Here is a 24,629-nt window from a genome sequence, read left to right as displayed (position 1 = left end):
GTAACAGACAAAGGAGATGTAATGTTTGTCTTTGTACCATTTTCTTCTTCTTACTTAGTGCCATTTTGTTTGACAGTGAACAACTGGTAGACTCCAGTGGTAAGAGAAAGCTGGGTAGCACAAAGTCTCAAGGTTGAATAATTCATTGTAGCTAGGATGGGAACAACATTGTCTATCCTGAAAACTGCTGCTACAAATGCAAATAACATGCATGTTGCTGTCATTTAAATTATCATATTATGTTATATCCTTAGATGTAACTTCTGGAAATTCTGTCTTCATCGGGCCCCAAGTTTTCTGGGGCCCAGGCAGCAGCCTACCCCTGCCTTATGGTAAGTCGTCCCCCCCCTGAACAGACTACAGGCAATACACATGCAATAGTGAAGTGAAATAAGTTTCATTTATATTCTCGATCAGCTCATCAGGAATTTTCTGCACACCAGTAGGGGGCAGAAATAACAGGAAGATGATAACAACATTGTCCTCTTGGTCAGCTCAGATACCACCTATGAGGATGCTAACTGCACACAGCTGGTCAGCACTAATTATCCCAACCAGGGCTGGGACGGTGTTTCTCAATGTAGCATAAAGCTCATGCTAGGGAGAAGGAAAACGGTGAGCATGTTGTGTAGGTTTTCTCTGGCCCCCAAGAGTAGGCATCCTACAGTGGGATTCCCAACCCGCAGTCCATAGCCAGTATACCACTGTGCCAAGGAGCACTGGGGGTGTTTTTTGGGGGGGTTGAGTAATTTCCAAAGATAAACTATGTATTTTAAATTTTTATGACCTCGCAAGAGCCATCAAGGCTGACTGGCATGTGCATGCTGCAGTGCCATGTGTCCATAGTAATCCGCTCTGTTTTATTGATCTTCAGAGTGAGGTTGTTGCTATGGCACCATTCCACCAGCTGTACCACCTTGCTCCTGTATGTGAACTCATCATTACAGGTGCTGAGACTAATTACTGTGAATTATTAGCAAAGTTCATGTGGTTGCTTCTGAGTGTGCAACCGCAGTCATTACGTCAGAAGGGATGAGGTCTTATCTCCGATCTTCAGTCCCTGGGGACCGTTTCTTTTTAGGAAGTCCAGAACCCATTTGCATTTGGAGTTGCTGAGGCCCAGTTCCTTGAGTTTTCCCACCAGCTTCTCTGGCATGGTGTTAAAGGCAGAGCTGATGAATAACATTCTGGCTAAGGTGCTCATATTGTTCAGATGTTCAAGGCTGGTGTGAAGGGCCAAACAAAGAGTGTCATCCACTGACCTCTTCCTGAGTACACAAGCTGTAGGGGGTCTAGAGCAATGCTGGGGAAGTGCCATATAACCATATCAGTAATTCCATATCAGGAAACTGGTCATGTACCGTGACCTTCACCATAGTCATAAAACAATAGCATTTATTAGTTTCAACATTTGATGTGTTCTATTTTCAATTAAATATGGGTTTAAATGATTTATAAATCATTGCATTCTGTTTTTATTTACATTTTAAACAGAGTACAAACTTTTTTGGAAACGAGGTTGCATATAAATTTGTATATTTGTATGTGTTTTGCACAGAAGTATTTTAACTTCACGAATTACTTCTTCAAATGCACAGATAAATCATTGTGTAAATGCATTTCAAGTAGTAACTTACATAGTGCTAAAGTGCTATAATCGAGAAAAAAATAGCATGCAAGCTATATTGAAATGCTAATAATATTAAGCTATTCATTTACTCCCGTTGAGTATTGTGGGTCTTGCAGTTCCCATTTCTCAATTTCTTTGTGACTGGATTCTTGGGTATAACAGCTGTTGTGTTCTCTGGCTTTAATGGTGAATGCTGACTATCTAGCATGTAATTAAAACCCCTGCCAATGTTGGTAGTTAATTCTTTTCCTTACCAAACCCATCATACTTCAAGGACAACATTATATAACAAACGTTTGTATTTGCAAATTTGATGACTAAGAAGAGAATGTGTTAAACAGTTACACTAGTAATAGGAAATTCGCTGTATTCCCAAAGCACCTGCTTAGTAATGGTTCCTAGCTCCCCTGAATATCAAATATTCAAAGCCCTGAATCGGTAGTATGTGCCACACATTACATTAGTAGACAGTGACCTTAACCATTGCTTGAGAGGGTCCCAGGGAATAGCACTCTGTGAGCATGTGAGATATGAAGATGAATTCCTATGTACCTATACTCGTATTTGTGCTATGGCCAATAAAGGATTATTATTATTATTATTACTATTATTATTATTATTGTTATTATTATTATTATTATGTACTCCAGCTGAATAACAAGAAATTAAATATGTTAAAAGGTTATATACATTATAGTGAAATGAATGACCCATACCTGCTCAGCCTACGTAATTCTGGATCGTTTTTCTGGATTTCTTAATATGTGCAGCACCAAATCTTTTCTGAGGGTTACTTCCCTTTGCTTTTGTGTTCAGAAATCTTCCTCAGCCTGAGCTTGGGTGTCAGGAACTTTGGACTGGCCCACATTTCTCACTTTCAAGACCCGCTGCAGAGCTTGAACAAGCACATGGACTCACCCCTATCCGGTTTTGCTTGGTTTCTCATTTGTTTCTCTCTTGTTCTCCAGCTGTCGCTCACTAATTCTCTTTCATATGGAACAGAGCTGCTACACAGAGGCAGCTGTGGTAACTCGTGAGGAACCTCCGACGTGTCAGAATTTCTCCCCCCAAGTGCCCACCACTTTTTTGCTCTGAAAGCATCCTTGATTTGAGATGCACCAGGACTTCACAGGCAATTCATTGGGGACAGGTGATAAAAGTGGCATGGTGTCACATCAAGGATACGGTGCTCATTTGGTGACTGATAAAATGGAGCACACCTTCATACACACATACACACCCACATACACACACACACGTTTTTATGAAGATCTTTGTGAGGACCATCCATTCATCTCTGTGGGCAGAACCCTAATCCTAACAATGACAACCTAAACCCTACCCAGCCATAACCTTAATGATAAGTAGCTAAACCAAATACAAGATTCCCCCCCACACACGCACACACTTTCCTGGTCAACTACAATGTTATCTCTCCTTACTAAACACACAGACCTATACAATCCAGGTCACGCAAGTACAGACTGCCTTAACACTGTGTCCTTCTGCGGACGGTATAGACCTTCATAACTTTGTCCTTTTGACACAGCAGCCATCGCCATGGGAACACATAGATTTGGCTGAGTGAGTTTCCCTGTTAAATTACGGTGTAGTGGGCCTCTGGCTTGAAGAGCCGCAGTAATGGTACTGGATTGTATCCGTGGGAGACCAGCAATCGCCTCCATCTGCACACAATGCAAGAGTAAATACAACCCAGATTCTGCTCCCAACAGACGAGCCCGCTGACAGTGCAGTGAAGAATGTAGACAGATGGGGAAGAGGGATGTGGAGCCAGGGAAGGAAGACGGAAATTGACACTTCTGGAATGGACTCGGTAGCAATATACAAATGATAAGTCTCATTAGCCCAATGAGATCCGTCAAGTGAAACGTTCAGTGGGAGAGGTCCGGTCAAAGCAGCTGCAGCCTCTTATCCAGAGATACTCTCACACCCACCAGTGCAAGTACAAAAGAGTCAATAGCAATGCTAAGCCATGAATAAAACAGCAGATATAAAAGCACACACTGGCCACAGGAAACTGAAAAAAAAATCACACTTACATGGAAGGACACGGCAGACAAACAAATGGGTTTTCTTTGGTTATGTTAGTTTTGTTTGGCTCTGTGATTTGGGTTTGTTTGACTGGTTTTCGTTCCTAAGGTTAGTTTTATTATTGGTCATCTTCTATGGACCCTTCAATAATTACCTGCATTGCTTTACCCGTTTTGTAAACATCCATTCTGAAAATAAGTCAATGTTCACGGTGGATTACACTGTATCTACAGTATCTCGTATCTGTACTGATGTGAAATCCCGAGCATTCTGCATCATTACCACTGTGCTGGAGGTCAGGCCCCATGGCTCTGCAGCAAGCCAGAGCGCTGACGTTTATGCTTATGACCCGTGTGGACACTAATGATCCTTGATGAGCCCTTGCCATAGAAGCGTGAGGGGAATGAATGTACCATGTGGGAAGGGAGGGTGGCCCTGTCAATAAGGGTGAATCCAGGGTGGAGGAGGACAAGGGGGATGCTACTGAGGTCATGATGCCATGATGCCACTCAGTTCAGGACTGGTGGCAAATTATGCATCATTACCATTGGACCCTCCAAATAACATTTTCATAGTGTTAATATAGATTTGAGGTAATGTTATGCTGGATATGCAAGATCACACAAGTGTGAGAAATTTGGCTGAGCTTCTCATAAAACAATTAGCTTCCCTTAATGACCAAGAAGGTCAAACTGAAAAAACAGACATCAGGCTTCACTGCGGCACCCCTGACATTTCACACCAACTGACATTACTTACTGTCTGAAAGCAAACAGATTAGATTCGTTTTGCTATTTCTGGCTCATGAACAGTCTGCTGTGGGACATATTTTGCTACTCTGGACAGCACCTAAACTCAATTACCCCCCCTCCACCCCCCTGAGAAAAGGCAACAAATCTTGTGGTGTGTGTATTACAGCATCAGGGTGTGGATGGCACTTGTTCGTCTGAGCTCTGCTTTGTCAGCATCTGGTACAGTACAAAGCCCACTACAATTAATCAGGTTCACAATTCAATCTAAAGAAACTCCATTAAGAGGAGGAGAGGGCCCCCCAGGTAAAAGGCAACGCTTAATTAAAAAACTATTTACACGACAGGATTAATTCATTGGTCTCCCAAATGAACAGAGCTACATGAAATGGCTATTGTAGAGGACTCCGGTCAAGTGATTTGTATCAGGGAATAATATAACCTTTTGCAGTTATTATTTATTGAAATAAGTTGGCTTTGGATAAAAGTGACAGCCACACAAATTAAATGCAAATGTAATAAGTTTTTCATCAAGATTTTCTAATTAGGGGATTCAGTTTGATGAAAGTGCAGTTTTCCAGTACTAGGTGCGGTGAGTTATGTAACCTATTATTTACCATTTTGTAGGTCAATAACCAATTCATTGTGGGAGCTCGATCCTATAAGGAGTAGTGATGCGTAATGCGTGACCAGTAGTTTCATGCGGCAAGTCTGGCGCGGATTCGGTATAGATGTGACGAAATGTGTACTATGATAGATCGCTAGAAAGGAATAAGAACTGCCACGCCAGTTAAAAGCGCCGTTTTCAAAAGGTGTTACAACCAATAACAACTAAAACGAATATTTCATCTCTGACAGGAGGCATTTTTTCAGGGATGTTAAGTGATCGCCGTGTTCTTTATTAGCCCAAGCAAATGCGCACAAAATTTAACACGATCGATGAAAAATACAACCACACAGGAAATGTGTTTACAAATTGTTTTCGGTTAAAAATAAAAGTAAGTAATTTCAATTATACAAATAAATTTCGACTGGTGTTGGGAAACATGCCCACAATGCAGTCCTTTTCAAAGTTAAGAGCAATAGACTGTGAAATTTGTTAAACTTTGTTCTTGTCTTGAGAAGAGTTACTGTATATGGGCGAGGAAAGTCCACCAGACCAAAGTTTATAGATTTTTTATTAAGAATTATTTTTCCAAACAGCTGCGGTTACTCAGTTTTACCATGGAACATTTGTACAAATTTGTATTAATGTAACTCCGTTCATTCCTTCTGTGATAGCCTACATAAGTAACCTGTATTCGGTTGCCTTTTTGCATCGACGACGTCAAGCGGTATATTCCTTTGGTGTATCTGTAGCTTAAATGACGATGAAATACCAGTGTATGCCTATGTATATATTAAGATTAAATTGTAAATGAAATATCTTACTAATTTCGACATGCAGTTGTGGTTAAACAGACAATTTAAGCACGAGACACTACTATAAATGCGCGTTTGATTAAATACGCTCATTGCTTTCATGCGTGTAAATACAAATACACCACGCAATATATTTGTTCTTGAGACTAAGATAGCATGCATTTTGAATGTTTGATTAGGTAACTGCATTGACATATGAAAAGTTCTGTTTTTTAAGCACGTTATGAGGCTTGTCCTTTAAATTGCAATAGTTGCTTGGTTATGTGGCCTGACACTCGACTCATTATAAGAATGTAATGTCAAGCATGGACGTTTTTCATGCCCTGCTAAAGACGTCCTAACACAGTGATGATCAAAGCAGGCCCGAGATGCGGCATTGAATCATTTTAAACGGCATATTTTTCATATGAAAAAATGATTTGCATGAATATAACAGCTTGTTGTTGTTCATCTGCTCGACTTCGTGCCACTCCATCAGCCAGCCCGGAAAAGCGTGAGCTGACAGAATAAACGCTTCTCGACTGCAGTCATTAGACGCTCATTTTCTAGCGTGATTAACGCGAATTTAGCTGAAGGTGCCGAACAGCAGACCCAATTCTACGTGAAATCTCCGTTTGATGCAGCATTATAGCAGATGATCGCCCGGTGTGCATCCGCACTTTTGTTCCACTAACTAAGCCGTGGCTTGTTTCTGCCTGCTGGAAAGTGCTGTTCGCTGATAATTGTTAATTAACTTAAAATCTCAGTCACGTGTCAGACAATATTATGAGGAACACCGCAACATTTTATCAGTGTGGATAAACGCATAAGTATTCACACAAATATCAATATGTAAATGAGGTTTTGCCTTCGCTAGGATTTAACCAGCAACGCCAGCCCCTTGCGGCACCATGAGCTCACATGAGGCCGCTGTCATCGGGAAGACACCAGAAAGGACGGCGTTTCCCTGTTCTTAAAATCCAGCAGCGTTTCTCCATTATCACGCTTAAATCTCTGGCGTGTGGAGAAGGTCAGTACATCGTCACTGTTGTGCGACTTAATCCTCCTGGTTTAAGTGTGCTGTGTTAGAGATGCCAATAAGACACTCGCACTGGCGTAACTGTGTATGGCAGAAGCATTCTGACATATTATGCCAATAGTGTTTCCGTCACTGACAGCTTTGGCGTTGGGTAGCAGGCTGCCAGTCCGTGTCTAAGACCATTTAAAATCGTTCTGTTCCGTGAAAAGCATGTTGTGCTGTTGCTGTTTTTCCCCCCCAAATAAACCTGATGGTTGGCAGAAAACCATCTTTAATTTGGTTTGCACATGCATCGTTCATGAAGCAGGTTCTTACAAAGTCCAGCCCTCAATCTCCCTCTTGTTGTCCTGTACTTTATGGCTCTTTATTTGTCATGGTGCGTTAGCTGCCTATCGCACTGTCTATGTCCGGCAATCATTGGACCAAATGCCTATATTCTGATGGCATTCCATTGCTATGCTCTTTCCACCTCCTGATTATGGCATTTCTGTATTCCTTTGGCTGTCGTCTCCCAGGTAACCTTCCCCAGCTTCATAAGCTGGTGTCAGGATGTCCGTGCCCCATTGGCTTCTCTTCCTATCCGCCTGCTGCTCTCACATACTGGGCCATGGGTGCAAGGTTGCTCACAGGAAGGACGCAGAATCTACATGCTCCTTCACAAATGGTGTAACACTTGGAAACATTTGTAGACATGTGCAAATGTAAGTGGTGCATTTTTAATGCTAATCATACCCCTTCATCATTACCTGCCTGACACACTCCTAGTGTTTTTTAAATCTGCATTTCCAATGCAATGCAAAAACACAAGGTATCTAGGCTCAGCCAAAAAGGAATTGAATGCTTTTCTTTTGTCTGCAAAGATTGTCTTCCACCCTTACTGTTCCCCAAGGGACCTGTCTAGACCCATCATTAGGCCACATATATTCCCGGGTGCTTCATTGGACCCCAGCTCACCTGATTCCTGAAGTTTCCTTGACTACTCTAACACCAGTGGCTTGTACTGTAGAATGGTATAGATGTGCTGTCCCTTTAAGACAGAGAGAGAATGCGAATAGGAGAGGGTGAGAGAACACATTAGTCTATCATGAGCTATTTTTTTTTTTTCCATCCTCAGTTGTGCTGAGCAGCTCTCCTGCACAAATACACTTGTGCGCAGGCACGGATGCTAGAGACATTCACACACACACATACACACACACACACAAGCACGCAATCGCACACACTCTGTCGGTGTGGCTGGACTGGCGCCATCACGGAGGAGCATCCAGGCCAAGAGAGAGACAGATAGAAAGAAAAAAGGGAGACAGCCGGAATAAGGAAAGCAGCGAATAGGAGAAGAGACAGTCTGAGGAGAGCGTGAGAGGCAGGAGAAGGGGAAAAAAACCCAAAAATTATTACGCACAACACAAGAGATTCGTATTGCAGAATGGGAAATGCACCATCCCAAGGCATGTCAACTCTATCTCCATGCACACGTTAGTAGCAAGGTATTTTTAATTTGTGTGTTTTACAACTGCTGCTGTCGGTTCTTTGATTTCTGGGGGAGGGTTGGTGTTGGTTTGATGTGTTGTTTTTTTCCCTCAAGTTTCATTTGATGCTTGCGCCCGTTTGGCCGGTGCTCAGAGTGGGGAGGGGAGATGCTAGCGTGTGCGTGTTGGGCTGTGCGGGAAAGTGAGTTGGCAATGGGATCGGTGCCCCGTGTGAGCTGAGCAAGTGGGCTTGGTGGAGTCCAGATGCTGATGCAAGTCCGAGCACTTCGCTGTGCCTATGTGCTGCTGAACGAGGGAGCCTTTAAAGAAATGTGGTGCTGCTCTGCTGGAGTTTGAGCGGGGTGTTATTTAGCTGAAGTGAGGAGTCTGAAATAGTGTGTTTGTGTATCTATGGGGGGGTCTGCCAGCACATAGGGGAAGCCTCATCGCCCATGAGGCCAGCAGGGTGGGTGTTATGAAGATGCTGAGATGCTGTGATGCTGAGGTGGGCTCCGTGTGTGTGTGTGTGAGAGAGAGAGAGGGGGGGGGGAGAGAGTGCATGGTTTATGTAATGCTTTTAAAGTGGCTGTTGGACAGTTTATACTTAATTTGTCATGGAAGATGGAAATTCAGCATCCCCTACCATGTAAACATGAAAACCAAGTGAGGAACAGCGGAGCAGGCAGATCTGACACTGAAAGACAGTCAGACTCTTGGGAATTGAGAGAGCGACAGAAGGAGGGGGTTGCATGGCAAGAGGGATGGAGGGAGCTAAGAGAGCAGAGGGATGGAGGGGGAAAGATCACTCACACAACTGGGACAGGAAAGGGAGGCAGTGATGCTGTTGTCAGGGGGGACCTGGGCAGTTCATTCTGCAGGTCACCCAGGGAATTGTTAGGGTTGCTGTGGAGAAAAAGTCCACCTTGGAGAAAGCAGATGTACTGTAAGACGTCTATTTAAAGGTTGTGGTATGAACAGAGGAAGAGTTTAGACCGAGAAGCCAAAAATAACAAGTAGAGAGATGTGTGGCATTGTAAGAACATGGTACTTATACACATTAGCATATAAAGCAGAGGTTAATCATTCTGTTTTCAATATATGTATCCATGATTTCTTCTTCCATAAGCAGTTTGGGGTCACCGTAAGCCTAGAGCCAATCCCAGGTTGCATAGAGCACACCATGGATTAAACATAGTCTAAATTCTTGCTAAGGTGTAGCAAGAAGAACTGGACATACATTTCAAAGAGAGTGTGTCAGAGAATGCCATTATCATTCTTAGGGTAGCAGTGGAAAATGCTGCTCTCCCTGTCTAAGTTGTCAAGTAAGAGCCATTTTTGCACTATAATGATCGATCAGAACATGTTTGTGTGAAGTGAATCAAATGCAGAAAAGTGTGTAAGAAGCACCTGCAGGTCTTTATGAAAGCTGCTGCAGTGCCGCCATGGGGAGACAGTGATAAATGAGGCATTATGGGAGAAAAACCACTGATTATGACTGAGAGGTTGAGGCTGCTTCAGGAAAGCCAGTCCCCACTGGCTCTGTGGCTGCTGAATGCCACTCCCAGCTTTTTTCTGGGGGGGGGTGCGCCCCCCTCCCTGCCTGAAGTTGATTACCTTGCAATCAGCCTCTACTCTCCCTGCATGGGGGCTTTTGAGTGCAAACGGCAATTTGTGTTTCTCGCGTGTGTTTTTCTTTTGGAGCAAAGGCTGGTCTGTTTTCCTTGATCTTTTGACGTTGTCTGTTGCTGCCTTTCCATTCAGCTGAGCCTGCATTACACAAAAAGGTCAGAGAGAGCAGGTCAGGTTAGTGCCGGACCTGAAAACCCAGAACTGGGTGCAGGAGTTTTCCACAGCAGTGCCGAGGTCAACCTGTCGTCTGTGCAGAGTGACCCACCGTTCCGTCGGCATTAGGCTCACTCTGATGGATGCCTTCGTTTTCAGTCAGGACTGATTATTCATGAGCATGTGGCAAATGCACACTGACACTACAGGTGTGATGAGGGGCCGCATTGATCGTGCGGCACAAAGTTCAGGGTTGAATGTGTGGGCTTTGTATTCCCTGTGTGTGTTTATGCGGTTCGCAACTTGGCCGCTAACACTGGTAGCAAAGGAGCTTTGGGTGTTTCGTGACTTAAAAGTCATGAACTGCTTAATGATCTATGATTACTGAGCATGTTTAGGAGCTTACAATTTCAAAATTGACTTGTTTTGTTTTATGCTCAAGCAAATGTGTTTTTTTTTTTAATATTGTGAGTATAATATATTGAAAGGCATAGACAAGCACAGTGAAAATGTGAGGATGAGGAGAGCCAAGGCACAGTTGCAAAATGTGTGGGCGCGATGTTTCTGCTGGAAAACCAGTACAGGAAGACTTTAGGTTATAAAGTCAGTGATACATTTGACTAGTACAATGGCACTGCCCTAACAATAAATGACATTTTTCAGGTAATTGGAAATTGGTTTTGTGGTTTAAGGGACATTAAAGTGGGATGTTTAATTCTGCCTCCTGAAGGTGCCTCAATGGGCTTATTGAGTTTGGCTAAATGGTTTAATGCAGGCTTCACAGGGGATGAGAGGCTCAAAGGTTAGGAGGAGAATTGCTCTGCTTTAAACTGTGTGGAAGGCTAGAGGCATCTATCATTGCATACTGCCTAAGGATTTTAAATGCCTGTGTGATTTTAGGGTGTACGCAACACGTTTTAGTGACTATTGATTGCCTTTACTTTTGTTTTCCTGAGTGCATTTTTATTTCTGTTGGCCAATACTTTAAGAAAAGGAGATGCGTGTGTGTGCTGTACAATCGTTTCCCATCATAGCAAGACAAGAATTCTCTGTTACAAGAAGTTTGAAGACTGATCCAGCCTCTTTAGCAAATTGACCTTTTCTTTTCTGAAAGTGCTGCCCCACCCTGTACACCCCTGTGTAAGGAGTAAGCGTCACCCCCCTCCCCCCCTTTGTGAGATTGTAGCTTCACTGATCAGATGCTGAGCCTCTTAACTTTTCTGACAACACTACCAATTCTGCCTCCCTTGCATGGGAATCGAGAGGAGGTTTTTGGATTGAACTGCTTTCATTATCAGATCACTTAGCATTAATAAATCGATTGTCTTCATTCACAGTCCAGTGGCCGAAGACACATAGTTACAGATGCGTCTTTCATTTGTGAGCTGAAACAGACAGTCATAATTGAATAAAAACCCAGGATGGCATTTTTCCTTGTTTCACAATATCTAATCCACCACACCATATATCCTTGAACATTGACATAGCAGTTATATTAGGTCAGCTAGCCTCTGACATGTGTGTTAAGTTTATTCCAATTGATGTTTATGAAACGTAGTTGTGTTCCGCATGAGGCTCACATGCGATCACAACAGACTAACGATTAAATAGGGTGACTGTTCAAGGAGTTTCTGTCTGCTGCCCAAACAAAATATTCATGCTGGAATAGAATGGAAAGGAAAGGGGAAAAGTGGTATTGACTAGGGATGGAGACAGACAAGGTCCTGCTTGTTACCTCAGACTAGTAATTGGAGCTGGTCTGATTGCTCTGTCTGGGGTTGTGACTTGTAGGTTTCATCTTATAAAACCCTAAAGGGATCAGAGCCATTTTCTTTCCCATTAAATCACACTTTATAATCACCCATGCTGACAGCATCCAACACCTAATTGTCCAATGTACTGTTTGACTGCTGAGAAAGTATATTACAGATTTGACTGCCCTTTGAGTGCTGTTCCTCGTCTTCCCCCGTTGTTCCTGGACAGTACTGGGTTTAGCAGGTCCTATCCCACAGTTCCGTTCCAGATGCTGTGGACCTGCATCAGGCTGGCCTAACGGTACCCAGGTCCTGATTCCAGATGCCCAGAGGAGACCAGCCACTGTGTGTGTGATGGGAGCTCAGCCTAGGACTGTAGGTCCACTGGGATCCTCTGCTCCACTGGAGATTAATCCCCAGCCTCGTTACCTTCTGTAGCATCCAGAACGGGGGCTATCAAAGCAAAAATCTAAATCACAAGGCTATGTCCTGCAGCAAGCAAGTGTTCCGTAATAGCAATCTGTGTTATCATTTCCATAATATTTTCCTGCTTTCCTCAATCCCGCCTCGTCCAGTTTGACACATTTTATAGGGAATACAGCACCAAAAGCTCTTCAGCCCCAGATTGTTATTAGATATAACTGTCAAGTCGTGTAACTATTCTCTTCTATCTGTAATGAGCCAGAGGCTTTCTCTGACTTGTTAGCATTTTAAAAATGCATTCATACTAATTGTGAATAGTTAACATCTGCTTTCTGCAGTTAATTAGTTTCCTGCTTGTGGTAGTACTTCATGATTATGTGTTTCTGGATGGGTGTGTGGGCCTTCGGCTGTTTGTTCGCTGACATCATTGTCGGTTCTCAGTCCCCACGGCCAATGATAGCTGCATGGGTGGGGGGATGGGACAGCATAATGAGTGAAGCACAATGAGTGAAGCAAGGTGAAGCAACAAGTGATGAATCTCAATAGCAAGAATGCAAAGACTATGCTTGTGGTCTTGGCAAGACTGGTCTTGGCAAAACTTGCCTTCCAAGAACGAGCTTGGGGTACAATGAACGATGGGATTGGTCTCGTTTGGTGAGGACGCGACTGCTGCATCCTTGATATTTGAGGTGGGGCAAAACCAACATCCGGGGATTTTTACCGTCCTCATATACTTGTGTTCTTAGTATTGGAACAGGTCTTCAGCAATAGATGACGACTTGAAACGGGTACATGAGAACACAAGTATGGTCAAGTACGCATATTGAGATTCACCCAAGGATTAGAAGACTTGCAAGATGGCTGTCTCTATCTCCATCTTTATACTTTCCTAAGTGCTCTTACAGACACTCCTAAAACACAATACACAGCACAGAAGTATGCCAATTTGGCACTGTAAGGTAAACCTAGCTGTTTGCCTGTTTTCCTGAAACAGGCACTGATGCTGCACACCTCACCAGCGTCAGTATGATGCGTGGCTCTCAAAAAGCTGCATACTGTGTAGTGCCCTGCTCTGTACATTTAGGATCCTCTCTGAGCTGTTTTCAGAGGTGCAGAGGAACAGAATCTCAGGCTTGCTTGAGTGTGTTGCACACTCTGCACAGAGATCAGCTCCTGTCTTAAATTGAGATCTTATGTTTTGACAGGTCAAGTGCAGCATGACCAGGGGGCATGATCCTTATTCTGTGGCTTCCTGGAACTGCTTTCCTATAAGACAGGACCACAGCCATTGCTGTGTGTGAAAAATTCTGGGTTAATGTAAGCAGTACACCTTTTGAAGAGGTTGTGTGTACAGTTGATAGTATTTTTCTTTTCCTGTAAAATTATCCTATTATGTTTCTAGTTATGTTTTGGTATCTGTTCCTTAGAGGGCACTGACATATCAAAAGCAGCCATTTTACACCATATAAACGGACAGTGAGCAATGGATGAAAGTTTATGGAGGATAATACACGTAGGTGTTGTAAAAATATCACAGCCGGTCAGGTGACACTCCTGCTAATTTACGGAAAGCGTTCCACCAAAAAGAAGTTGGAAGTACCGGCTCAGACACATAACTGAAAAGGAAATCGCGTGAGGCAGGTGAGAGGATTGATCATTTAGGGACATACGTCTGCAGTATTACTCCCCAGCCCGCTGTTTTGCCTCTTGGGCAATTATTAGGTTATTGAACTGTAGCCGGAGATTTATCAGTGTGTAAATCGCCAGTCAGCATCACGGGGACGCGCCGCGCTGCCTGATTAAATTTTCTCTGCACTCTCCCAGCCCTGCATCGCACAGCTAGCAGATTATATTCCAGCATGCATCAATTATTAATCTTAGAAATAAATAAATGTTTAAACATCCATTGAAAGCAGATGGATGTTTCAGATGGTATATATAAACGTGAGTCTCACTCCACACAAAAATTTAAGATGATGAACATATGTGCCGCTCTCTAATCTAACATAATAAGCGGCGCGCATTAATTGCTGTGTAAAGACAGCGCGGAGATGCCGCCGTGAGCACATTAAGCGGAGTTCAGGCGAGACCGGAGAGGCTGCGCGGCGAGCCGCAGTTTCGTCGCTCTCTCCGTCTCCAATAATTCGGGAGTCCCGCCGGGGCCGTGAGCGTCGCGGAGGAGAGCGAGGGCGCCAGCGATTGGTTAACGAAGTGCGGAGGAGGCACACTTCTCGTCGTTAATTAAAGATACACGAACATTTGGGAGTTAAAATGGGCATCTCGGTCTTTATTTTCTAGCGAAGAATTTCAATTTCTTTCCACAGCCAATGGGATTAAACATTATCTAAATACTCTTAGATAATTGTTTCTGAAAGGATCTGTTTATTTTTGCATTAGCTGTTGACAGTAGCCGCATAGGCGGTTCAAGAGTACCCCCCCCCCCTTTGCTTTTAGCGATTTGTCCCGTATTGTCGTGTACGTGTCGTATCCGCCACCCGGCAAATTTTATCACGGGGGACCTCCACCTTAGCTGCGGGAGGCTTCCTAGAATCGACACTAGTGGAGGCTACTTTATTGTACTATCCATTTATGGGTTCTGCACGTACTTTATTATTTGTTTGCCCCCGACCTTTTGTCTCAATCGAGCACGTTTTTACAAACACTGTGGCTGAGGGCATGCAGCCCAATAAAACTGGCTGGCAACTGGTGTTTTGATGATAGATTTGCTGATAGATTTATATGCTCTCCAACAATCTGTGACGGCAACTGGCTGGGCTCCCGTCATACTTAAGCTTTGTTTGTATTATTATTATTATTATTATTATTATTATTATTATTATTATAATAGTGAATTATTGTGCCAAGCGCGACCCGTAACTTAAACACTGTTATGTTCACTGCGGTAATCATTATACAAGTACCAGCGGTATAATGGCAATCCCCTAACTAGAGCTTTAATGCCAGCCCAGGTCTTTTTCCGCAGCTGTACTCTCCGCTGGGGATTCATTGTACATTGTGGGTTGGGTGTTGGGTTCCTGTGCAGATGCCCTTGACGACACGGATTCCCTGTGTTATGACGCTCTCTGCGCGTTCCCGTGACGCTGGCAGGCTGCTCTTACTCCGCAGAGTGGCCCTTCACGTCGGACGTGGCCGGGAAACTGACACCCGCCACAGAACACAGGCTGTCTTCGCTTTGTAATATCAGGATTAGTTTATGCTTTTAGTAGAGATGTTTTTTCTTGAATAAAGAGAAGCATTTTCCTTCTTCCCACGAATATTCTGATCTAAATTTTATTTCTAAAAGCTCTTATTTAACTCTCCTACTTTGCTCGGATAAGTCCGGATAGGGAGAGCGCCTGTTTCCCACTGCCATTACCGGTCTGTGTGAGTGGCTGGTTTCTCTCTTTCTTTTTTTTTATTCCGGTAATGGCTTAGCAACCAGAGGCTGGGCGACCTGCTGTTCAGCCTTATTCAAGTACAGGCGGCGAGTATCTGGGCACAGAGGCGGCTGTCTGAACCTGGAGAGGATGGTAAAATAAATGGTGGAGAACAGTGCAGTATTTCTGCCTATTATGGCTCAGTCCATTGTGAATATCAACAGCTCTCCACACACACACACAGACAAAATAATCTGTGTTTGTATTCACATCTTTGTGGGGACCACCCATCCTAATCCCAACAATGGCAACCTTAACACCTACCCAGCCCTAACCTTAACCATAAGTAACCAAACAAAATATTAGACTTTATGTTACAGTATGTATACCTGGACCACACACACACTACCCTTTTTGTTCAAGAAATCCTAGCCTTTGATGCCAAATGAGAAAGCTTCATTAAAAAAAAACGTAAACTGAAAAGCAGGGGAATTCTGCATGGTACCATGTTAGACAAGCTGCCTCCACACCCACCTGTACCACATCCGGCTCCCCATTTGCACCAGAGAGCAAGCGTAAGGGCCGTGCAGTCAGTGTATTCCCTCCAAAGATGCATTCTTGCCATTTGCCCCTAGTGTACTTGAAGAGTTCATTCCAGCTCCCTGTCCTTTATGGAAAAGCACTTGATCCTTGATCGTTGTGATTGCTGCTATTTTTTAAACTGTGGGAGCGTAAACAGAACTCCCCCCCCCCCCCCCCCCCCCCTTTTTTTTGTGCCACTAGTGTTTATCGCATTTGTGTTTCTGCTTTTGAAACTGTCCATGTACAGTAAGCGAACAGCATCGTAGAAGGTGACTTGGTAAGTCAGAGTGGTAACCAGGACCACAGCAGAGGATGGAAGGGGGCATCTGGCAAACACTGGGCAGATATGATGCCTTTTGTTTTGATGCATAACGCCCCCCCCCCACCGACACGCACACATGCCGCCACATTCTTTGGATGACGAGATAACACCCCGGAAGCTGTATGCGGGGGCACAGACCGGGGAAGGCGTGAAGCTCAGTATCCCAACAGACGGTGGCGTTTCTCTTCTCAGGTTGACAGCTGCGTCGGCTGCACCTGCCTGCACTCACGCACCACCTTCAGAGTGCATCTGAGCCCATTCTCACCCTGAGCCTGTTTAGAGCAGTAGATGGGTCATGAAGGGATTGCAAAATCAACAACACAAAACGTTATGGCGTCTGACACCATACGTTCATTGATGCCAGTGACGTTTTCTGTAGTTGTTACTGCACAATGAGAGTAGGAGCAGCACCTGATGAATGAACTTTAGGAGCAAAGGCTCTCTGTGTTTCCTAAGTTCCATCAGGCTAGAACCCATGTGACCTGACTGGATGTAGTCACTGTCGCTGGACACGGCCCAGGAGGGGCCTGTTTATCTTAAGAGGTCCGGCTTCGCCAGTTTGGTCCAACTCCTTTTTGCAGTATCCATGAAGGGCGGTGTAAATCTCATGCTGGGCCAGGTATGCCATGTGAAAGATTAATGAGGGCCGGAATTACTTCCCACCCCCCCCCACCCCCCCCCAATCCCTAGGGGGGCAGTTGGTGTTTCAGCTGTTTCATTATACGGCCTGTTTTTCAGCAGCGGAAATGTGAGACGGCCTCACTCTCTTTGTGTTGTCGTCTAGCTGCCGTCCCAAACTCAACTAGCTGGTTTTATCTGCCCCTTTAAGGGCGTTCAAAGCGTGAAAAAAGAAGTGCCTAACTCATTCACGTTTTGCATTTTTTTTAATTACCAGAGTGACAACATTTAGGGCTGAGTTCCAGGCTGGTCACCAGTGTGGCCACCCAGCGAGTGATGCTGTTTTGCATTTCAGGATAGTGCGTTCTTGGAAAACAGCTCACCGGCACTCCAGTCCACATCTTCTGGCAGAGGTCGGGCTTGTTGGGGGGGAAATGACGACATGGATATTGGATGGGGTCGATTAAACAAGAAGACGGAATCCATGGAGATTAAGTAATTATGAACTCTGCTGCTTGAGCTACGATGGAGGAAGGATTTAACCTTAAGGATGACAAGGCATCCTCTTGCCGTGTAATTAGGGCTGGAACGTATCTCTGAGCGTGAAACATCACCATGAGGATTGGCTGTAAGTTGCACCTTTTCATTCATAAATATTGGTTCACTGTAAATTATTCTTTATTGCACTGTGTGGTTGAATGTCTTGGTTTAGAATTTAAATTTTAGATTAAATTGGTTAAATCTTAGATGTCTGGGTTTATAGGAAAATGTTTTTATTGCATAATCATAAAAAGTAAGTATTATACGTAATAAAAAATATCCATTCATTTTCACTATACAAATGATCAAATTATACAGTGAGATCACTGTATAAATAAACAGGCATACTTTTAAAATAATAGAAAACCTTTGTCAACAGGTTGATAGTAATTGTGGAGTTTTTCCCTTTGATGTGGCTATTAAAGCGTTTGACTTCGAGGGCTTTGGTGCTGTTGACACATCAGGTATCTCTTTCACTTGACCTTGTGCCAATCTTGGGGTAACTGAGCCCTTGGCTGGGGACCCAGAGAATGGAGGCTCCAGTAACGACTGAATCGCGTCCCTAAAGTAATGGCTCCTCATTCTAGAGGAGCCCTGCACATAGGTATGCCCTTTCTGCCCAAGGACCAGTTCTGAGTGACTATTACATCGCGGAAGTGATGAATGCTTTCGATGCCCCATGAAAGATATTGAAAGTGCTGAGCTGGGTGATCCATTAGTTATTCCTGTAATCCCCCCTTGCAAGTAACAGGATAAATTGCTTCGCCCCCCCCCCCCCCTGAGGGATGGAAGGTACCCACGTGATCATGCGCTCAATCGTCACCTATAAATCTCACCCTAAAATCCTGTATCGGTCAAATGGACAAAAACTGCAAATTTGAAGTTGTCTGACTCCTATGGTAACTTATGGTGATGTTTTCTGGGTGATCACGGACACTGCTTTGGAGGAGTATCCAAATGCTCAATCGTCAGCAGTCATTCAAGATTACTCATCTGTACCTTTTAATCCATAATGAAATCTACTGCTGTTCATAAAGAACCATCCAATTTATTTTAGCTCATTTAGGCACAACAGGATGCTAAGTAGCACGTCTTTGGTGATAACTGTGGAAATTAACTCTCTAACAGTTCATTACACTGAGGCATCTGTGATTCTTAAATGCTGCTATAGCCTTTTACTTTGGGTTTGTTTTCCAAGCTTGGGCTGGCATGAATGGGCGGGCCTTGACGGTTCTTGGGCCCCGATCCACCAAGAACATCTGCCTGAGGGGCTTTGGTGCGAATGCCCCAGGAATCAGACCTGTGTTTTGTGTGTGATGGGAGCTCAGCCTGGGACTCTGGCTGAAGACCCCCTGGGACCCTCTGCCGCAGTGGAGATTAATCCCCAGCCTTGTTACCTTCTGTAGCACCCAGAGTGCTACATGTAGCTGTCACAGAGGAGCCAAAGCCATATTTTTTATCCCCATAATTAATAATAAAACTGGTGCTCTTCATAAATAATCACCTCCTTGGTAAAGATAATCTGTCAGGGCACAGGCTCAGCATCTAAATGTTCACTATTTCAGTATGTACAAATTAGCAGATTCTAATGTAAATAGTTATTTGTCTTCACATGCTTGTCTTTTATGCTCACATCTCCCCGTACCTAGCTAGAATATGACCTCCTTAAGGATTTTCAGCATTCCGGTTTACCTTTTTCTGTCAGAAGTGACTAGGAGCCAAAACAAACCCGCATTTTAGAAACGAGCTTAACAATGTCTTGGGTAACAAAGGGCAGAATCGTCACATTTGTTTTCAGTTGTGTTTTTCCTGAAATACACACAGATTGCTAAGCATATGTAAGTGGGACAATGCTTACTATTCTACCAGGTGCTCTTATCATGTACATAACCAATTCTTAGATTTGACCACATATCTAAAATTATCATGCAACCTAATTATTACATTTTTTTATTATTTAACGATGAAAATATCCACAATTCACAATTGTGGGGGAATTCACAATTCCCCCACAATTTACTGCATGTTTTATTACTTTATTAAAAATGTTTTTATACAACATTTTATCGATCAAGGGTACTATGCTTTCAAATATATGCTGCATTATATTTTCAACAAAACCATGACGGTACCCATCAAGAATAATATTAACTGATATATTTACTTTTGAGTTATGACTTGTACTGTATGTAGATGTGCAGGCAAACTGAAATTTCTTTTGTTACATTTTATCCTTTAAACTTGGCATAACTCAGGTAATACAATCATCCTGAATGGGATGATGTGGTGATTTTGATTAATTTGATTGTGACAACATCATAAATTTAATTTCTAATGAAAATCTGAGAACTTTGCTGGGTAATTGGATTGTTTTATGCAATATACGTTCATGAATTAGAATGCAAATGAATAAGCTCCTGAAAAATTCTAATAACTTCTAGGTTATTTTTAAGTCTTTGGCCATGGTTAAGCCAGCAGTTTATTATTTCTGTATCTCTGCAGTCATTTTGCAGGTAAAAGTTTCTGGATGATGTCATTGTGTGATGTCACAATGCAAACTTAAGTTATATGTACACCCTGCCTTGACCTCTGACTTGCTAAAACATTTGAGGTTGATATAGCCTCCCAGAATCTTCACTAGCCCAAAAAACAAAAATAAATTGGTGCAATCCACCTAGCTAGCAACCAAAAGCTTCACTAGCTAAACCTCCGCTAGCTAATACACCCAAAAGCTTCACTAGCTAAACCTCCATTGGCTAATGCACCCAGAAGCTTCACTAGCTAAACCTCCACTAACTAATGCACCCAGAAGCTTCACTAGCTAAACCTCTGCTAACTAATGCACCCAAAAGCTTCACTAGCTAAACCTCTGCTAGCTAATGCACCCAGAAGCTTTACTAGCTAAACCTCTGCTAGCTAATGCACCCAGAAGCTTTACTAGCTAAACCTCTGCTAGCTAATGCAGCCAAAAGCTTCACTAGCTAAACCTCTGCTAGCTGATGCACCCAAAAGCTTCACTTGCTAAACTTTCACTAGTTTTCATTATCTAATATTTCTAGATTAATGAAAGCAGTGCTCTGCTTTGTCAAACTTAAAATTATGTTCATTTATTATGACAAGACAGCTCATAACAGGATGTTAACAATAAAGCCATTTCAGAATTGGCAGTTGCACAGTGGCATTCCAGCTGTTACAGTCTTTTAAAGAAAGGAGTCGTAATAATGCAGAGGTGATAGCTTCAATTCATTTATGTACTTTAGGAAAAGCTCCAAACAAAACAGAAGGAGCTTTATAAAAATAGAGAAGATTTTACAATGGTTGTGTTTCACTGAAATGAGGATTGTCTCTGTAAGGAGTTTACCCTAATTGAGATATTTAAAGCCCAGAGATGGGTTGGCGCCCCATCCTGGGTTGTTCCCTGCCTTATCCTGTAGCTTTTTGGATAGGACCCCGGGCCCCGCAACCCTGCATAGGACAGGTGGCTATGGGAGATGGATGGAGATATTTTAGGATGATGAGAGTAGCAGTGTGGTCACAGTAGCTCACAGTGTCCTGCCCAGGGTACCCCTCTGCCTTGTGCCCTGATTTGCCTAGAATAGACTCTAGACCTTTTATGACCCCGACCAGCATAAGCAGTTTGAAGATGGATATAATAACAGCAGTATCATTTATAATACTTTCCTTTTTTAAAATTCTGGTGATATACCTGCAGCTGTGAGGTTACATCGCAGGATCCCCCTGGGGTCATGAGCATATGACCTGCTGGCTGACTGCCCATACCCCCCCCCCCTCTCCCCCGATGGTCTTGATTGTGGGTTAATGAGAACTGTCTCACTTAATTAGGACATTTAATCAAGGCTCAACTCATGTGTGGAGAATATAAAATAACAGTTTTCAGTCAACGTGCAAGTCACATGATGGATGAAGCGGCAGTAGGACATTATATGTGTATATGTGGGATGGGGGGGGGGACGCTTTGTCATTCTATCCATCCATTCACCTTCCATTGGCTAATATAGTCACATCCATTCCAGGCAGCACAGGTCACGAGGCAGGGGAACACCCTTCACAGGATGCTAGTCTATCACAGGGCACACACACAAGTTTTAAATATAACACAATTCCTCTGTTTACTGTTTATGTAGTGGAAAAATGAATTTAAGAAACGGGATGCATATGACTGGCTGTAGATAACGGAAGCTATTGAAGTTGCTTTCATTTTCTTTTCTTCTCCTGCTCCTTTCTTGATCTCCCAGCTTTTGTGCTCAGGTGGCTTAAAATATAGTATTGATTTTTTGTGTGTGTGCATGTGAAACAATGTCTGCATGGACCATGAGGCCTTTCTCCTGTTCGCTATGTGTTGTATCTTCCTCTTTTGTTTTCTTCCTCCTTTTTTGTGCTATAAACGTCCTTGTTGCAGATGATTTTCTGTCTCGGATTTCTTTTGTAAGTACTGCAGGACTCCTCCCAAGTCCCTCTCACTCCTTGCATATGAATTCTCACAGAGGGGTTCTTGATAATGTTCAGCAAGTTTTACATCATGCAGTGAATTATCTATAGATGTAAGCAAAGGAATAAAACTCACCATGGTGATTATCGCGGAAAAGATAATTGAAGCATTTCTGTACCACTGCATTTTCCGCTGCATCCCCATGTACCTCCACATACTGCAGTACCAACCCCCCCCCCCGCAACTTAGTATCTACTGGATCCATCCACATCACAGGAGAGCTGGTTCTGTAACGCCTTAAGGTAGTGCTTGGCGTCCTGGGCAGGAAGCTGTAGCTAGAGAGTGAGGAGAAGCTCTCAGCTGTTCTGGTTTCGAAGAATCTCCCGAGATAATGAATTCTGCTGGCCAGCGAGGTGTGACCAGCCACCACTTATACCACAGCCGCGAATTCTCTTCACCGCGGCTTTCCCAGACTTGATACTACCATGCTTATATGCCTCTCATGTCCCCTAGTGGAACCCTGGGGACACAGTGTGTCCTATAAACAGGGGGGTAGAGCTTCCAGCAGCTGCCTGCAAGCTTACATCCCACCCCCCCCCCCATCAGCTGCACCGATTCATTTCACCTTGGACTCATCCTCCCGCCCATGTGTGCTATGGGGAACGCCGTCGCATCTGTAGCTCACACTCAGATTTTTTAGTGGTCATGTTACATGTGCTGCTTTCCTGTATAAGTATACCAAATTAATGTGATTGCAGGAGGTAATTTAGGTAGAAAAGCAAGGAATAAAAGGAGATCGTAGATTGATGTGATCTGTGTGCTCCGATTTCAGTTTTCCTTCACGATCTTTGATCATATTTTTCTGCTCTTGTTTAAGCCTCCCTATGGACTGTCATGGTATGAAGGCAGGTTTGAAGCCTCTTTGCTGTTTCAGGCATCGCAGTGGAGAGGCAGGACCTCCGGTGTTTTGGCTCTTGATGGAACTCTCCGCACGGCAGTTTTGATGATGAATCGTGAAGGTGTTGCTTTCGGAACGTATATTAAGTGGGAGGCACAGAGGGTCACGGGCTAAGGTGTAGCACCACCCCTTGACATTCACACACAGGCGGGCTTGTGTGATGCTAGGTAGGCTGGCAGTCTAAATGTGCAGCCCTGCCAATACACACCAGATCTCAGACCACTGCTCTGCAGTACCCTGCTTTTAGTCTGGGGAGCACTGATCCACACCATTACTGTGTAAAGATCCAGTACCACGACTGAAATAAGCACTAATTTAAAAAAAACAAACTGGCTTGAAAAGTTGACAGAGTGCTAAAAATGCAGTGAAGCTGTAGAGGTTTTCTTTCTTCTGGCGGTGCCAGTTTGAGAGGAAGGCATATTCGGCTTCATTTATACTCAACCCATGAACTGCAGAGTACTGTTCTAGCGGTTGGGTAGGGGGCTAGGGAATTGTCATTTTAAAACTGTAATGGTTTTTAAAAGGTTGAGAAGAACATGATCCATACTCTTTACCATCTCCCTGTAACTGAGGTCAAATCCTGCTGAAGATTCGCCCCATAGAATGAAACCTCTGGGTTTTAAGATCATTAGCAAAAACACTCTGAACTAATAAGCTGCTTCTACAGCTTTAATGACTTGGTTTCCAGCTACATCTTTTTTTAATTTCCCTGGAAGGGAACTACAGTTGTACCTTTGACTTGGCAAACGTTGTTTTTGCATTAATGTGTGTGCGTGTCCTGATCCTAAAAGCATGCTCGTCTTCTCAGTCCAGTTTAATACTCCAAAGCTTCCTTTTAGATTTTGAGTGCCTTTTGTGAGACCTTCTGAGTGCTTGAACATGTGTATTACTTGGCAGCAATCTTTGATCCGGTCATAAACAGAAGTGTTACTCCATGGAACAGATGTGTGGTGCAGATGGGTGTGTGGTTTTTTGTGTGCGGATGATCACATAAGCTTTTTTTATGCTTCTAAGTAGCTTGCATTTTTTGTTCCGATCCCACGTCTGTCCCTTTACTTGAAATAAACATGCGTGCATGTTTAGGGGTGCGTGAGTGTGTAGGGGGCTGTTTAAATCCACATGCAGTTCTTTCTGGGGGCTAATAATGCTGACTGCTTGACATTGCCAGTCTGCTGTACCAATGTGGCAGTGACAAGTGTTTGCTGGGCCGGATGCTTGGCCAGGGTGTCCAGGTGTTAGCAGCGGGGTGCTGCAGATCCGGCCAGGAGCTGATGCTGGGACAGGACAAGTAGCCCCGGGGGGGGGGGGGGGGGCAAGGGAGCCTGCCAGCCAGCCAGCCAGCCAGCAATGGGAGGTAAGCTTTGTCTTTATGGCTTAAGTATCACCTCACCAAAGAAATTCGCCCAAATATGTTTGAAAGGACTTATTTATTTAATCAGCACCAGCTGTGGTCTTGAGTGTCCTGCAGAGTTTAGTGATCATT

The 24,629-nt window shown here is 43.7% G+C and overlaps 1 protein-coding gene across 1 annotated transcript in view; it reads left to right on the top strand.

The window, feature by feature from the left end:
• The first annotated feature begins 6,711 nt into the window (after positions 1–6,711).
• Positions 6,712–24,629, top strand: part of LOC111832889 (SRC kinase signaling inhibitor 1-like) — a 121,109-nt gene continuing 103,191 nt past the window's right edge. The window contains exon 1 of the mRNA XM_023790640.2: positions 6,712–6,862. Coding sequence (XP_023646408.1) covers positions 6,754–6,862 — 109 coding nt within the window. The 5' untranslated portion in view covers positions 6,712–6,753. The remainder of the gene's footprint in view (positions 6,863–24,629) is intronic.

The sequence above is a fragment of the Paramormyrops kingsleyae genome, chromosome 5 (genome assembly GCF_048594095.1).
Source record: "Paramormyrops kingsleyae isolate MSU_618 chromosome 5, PKINGS_0.4, whole genome shotgun sequence".
NCBI classification, from domain to species: domain Eukaryota; kingdom Metazoa; phylum Chordata; class Actinopteri; order Osteoglossiformes; family Mormyridae; genus Paramormyrops; species Paramormyrops kingsleyae.
Note: the sequence above shows the minus strand (reverse complement) of the source record. Positions and strands in the feature narration are given on the sequence as shown.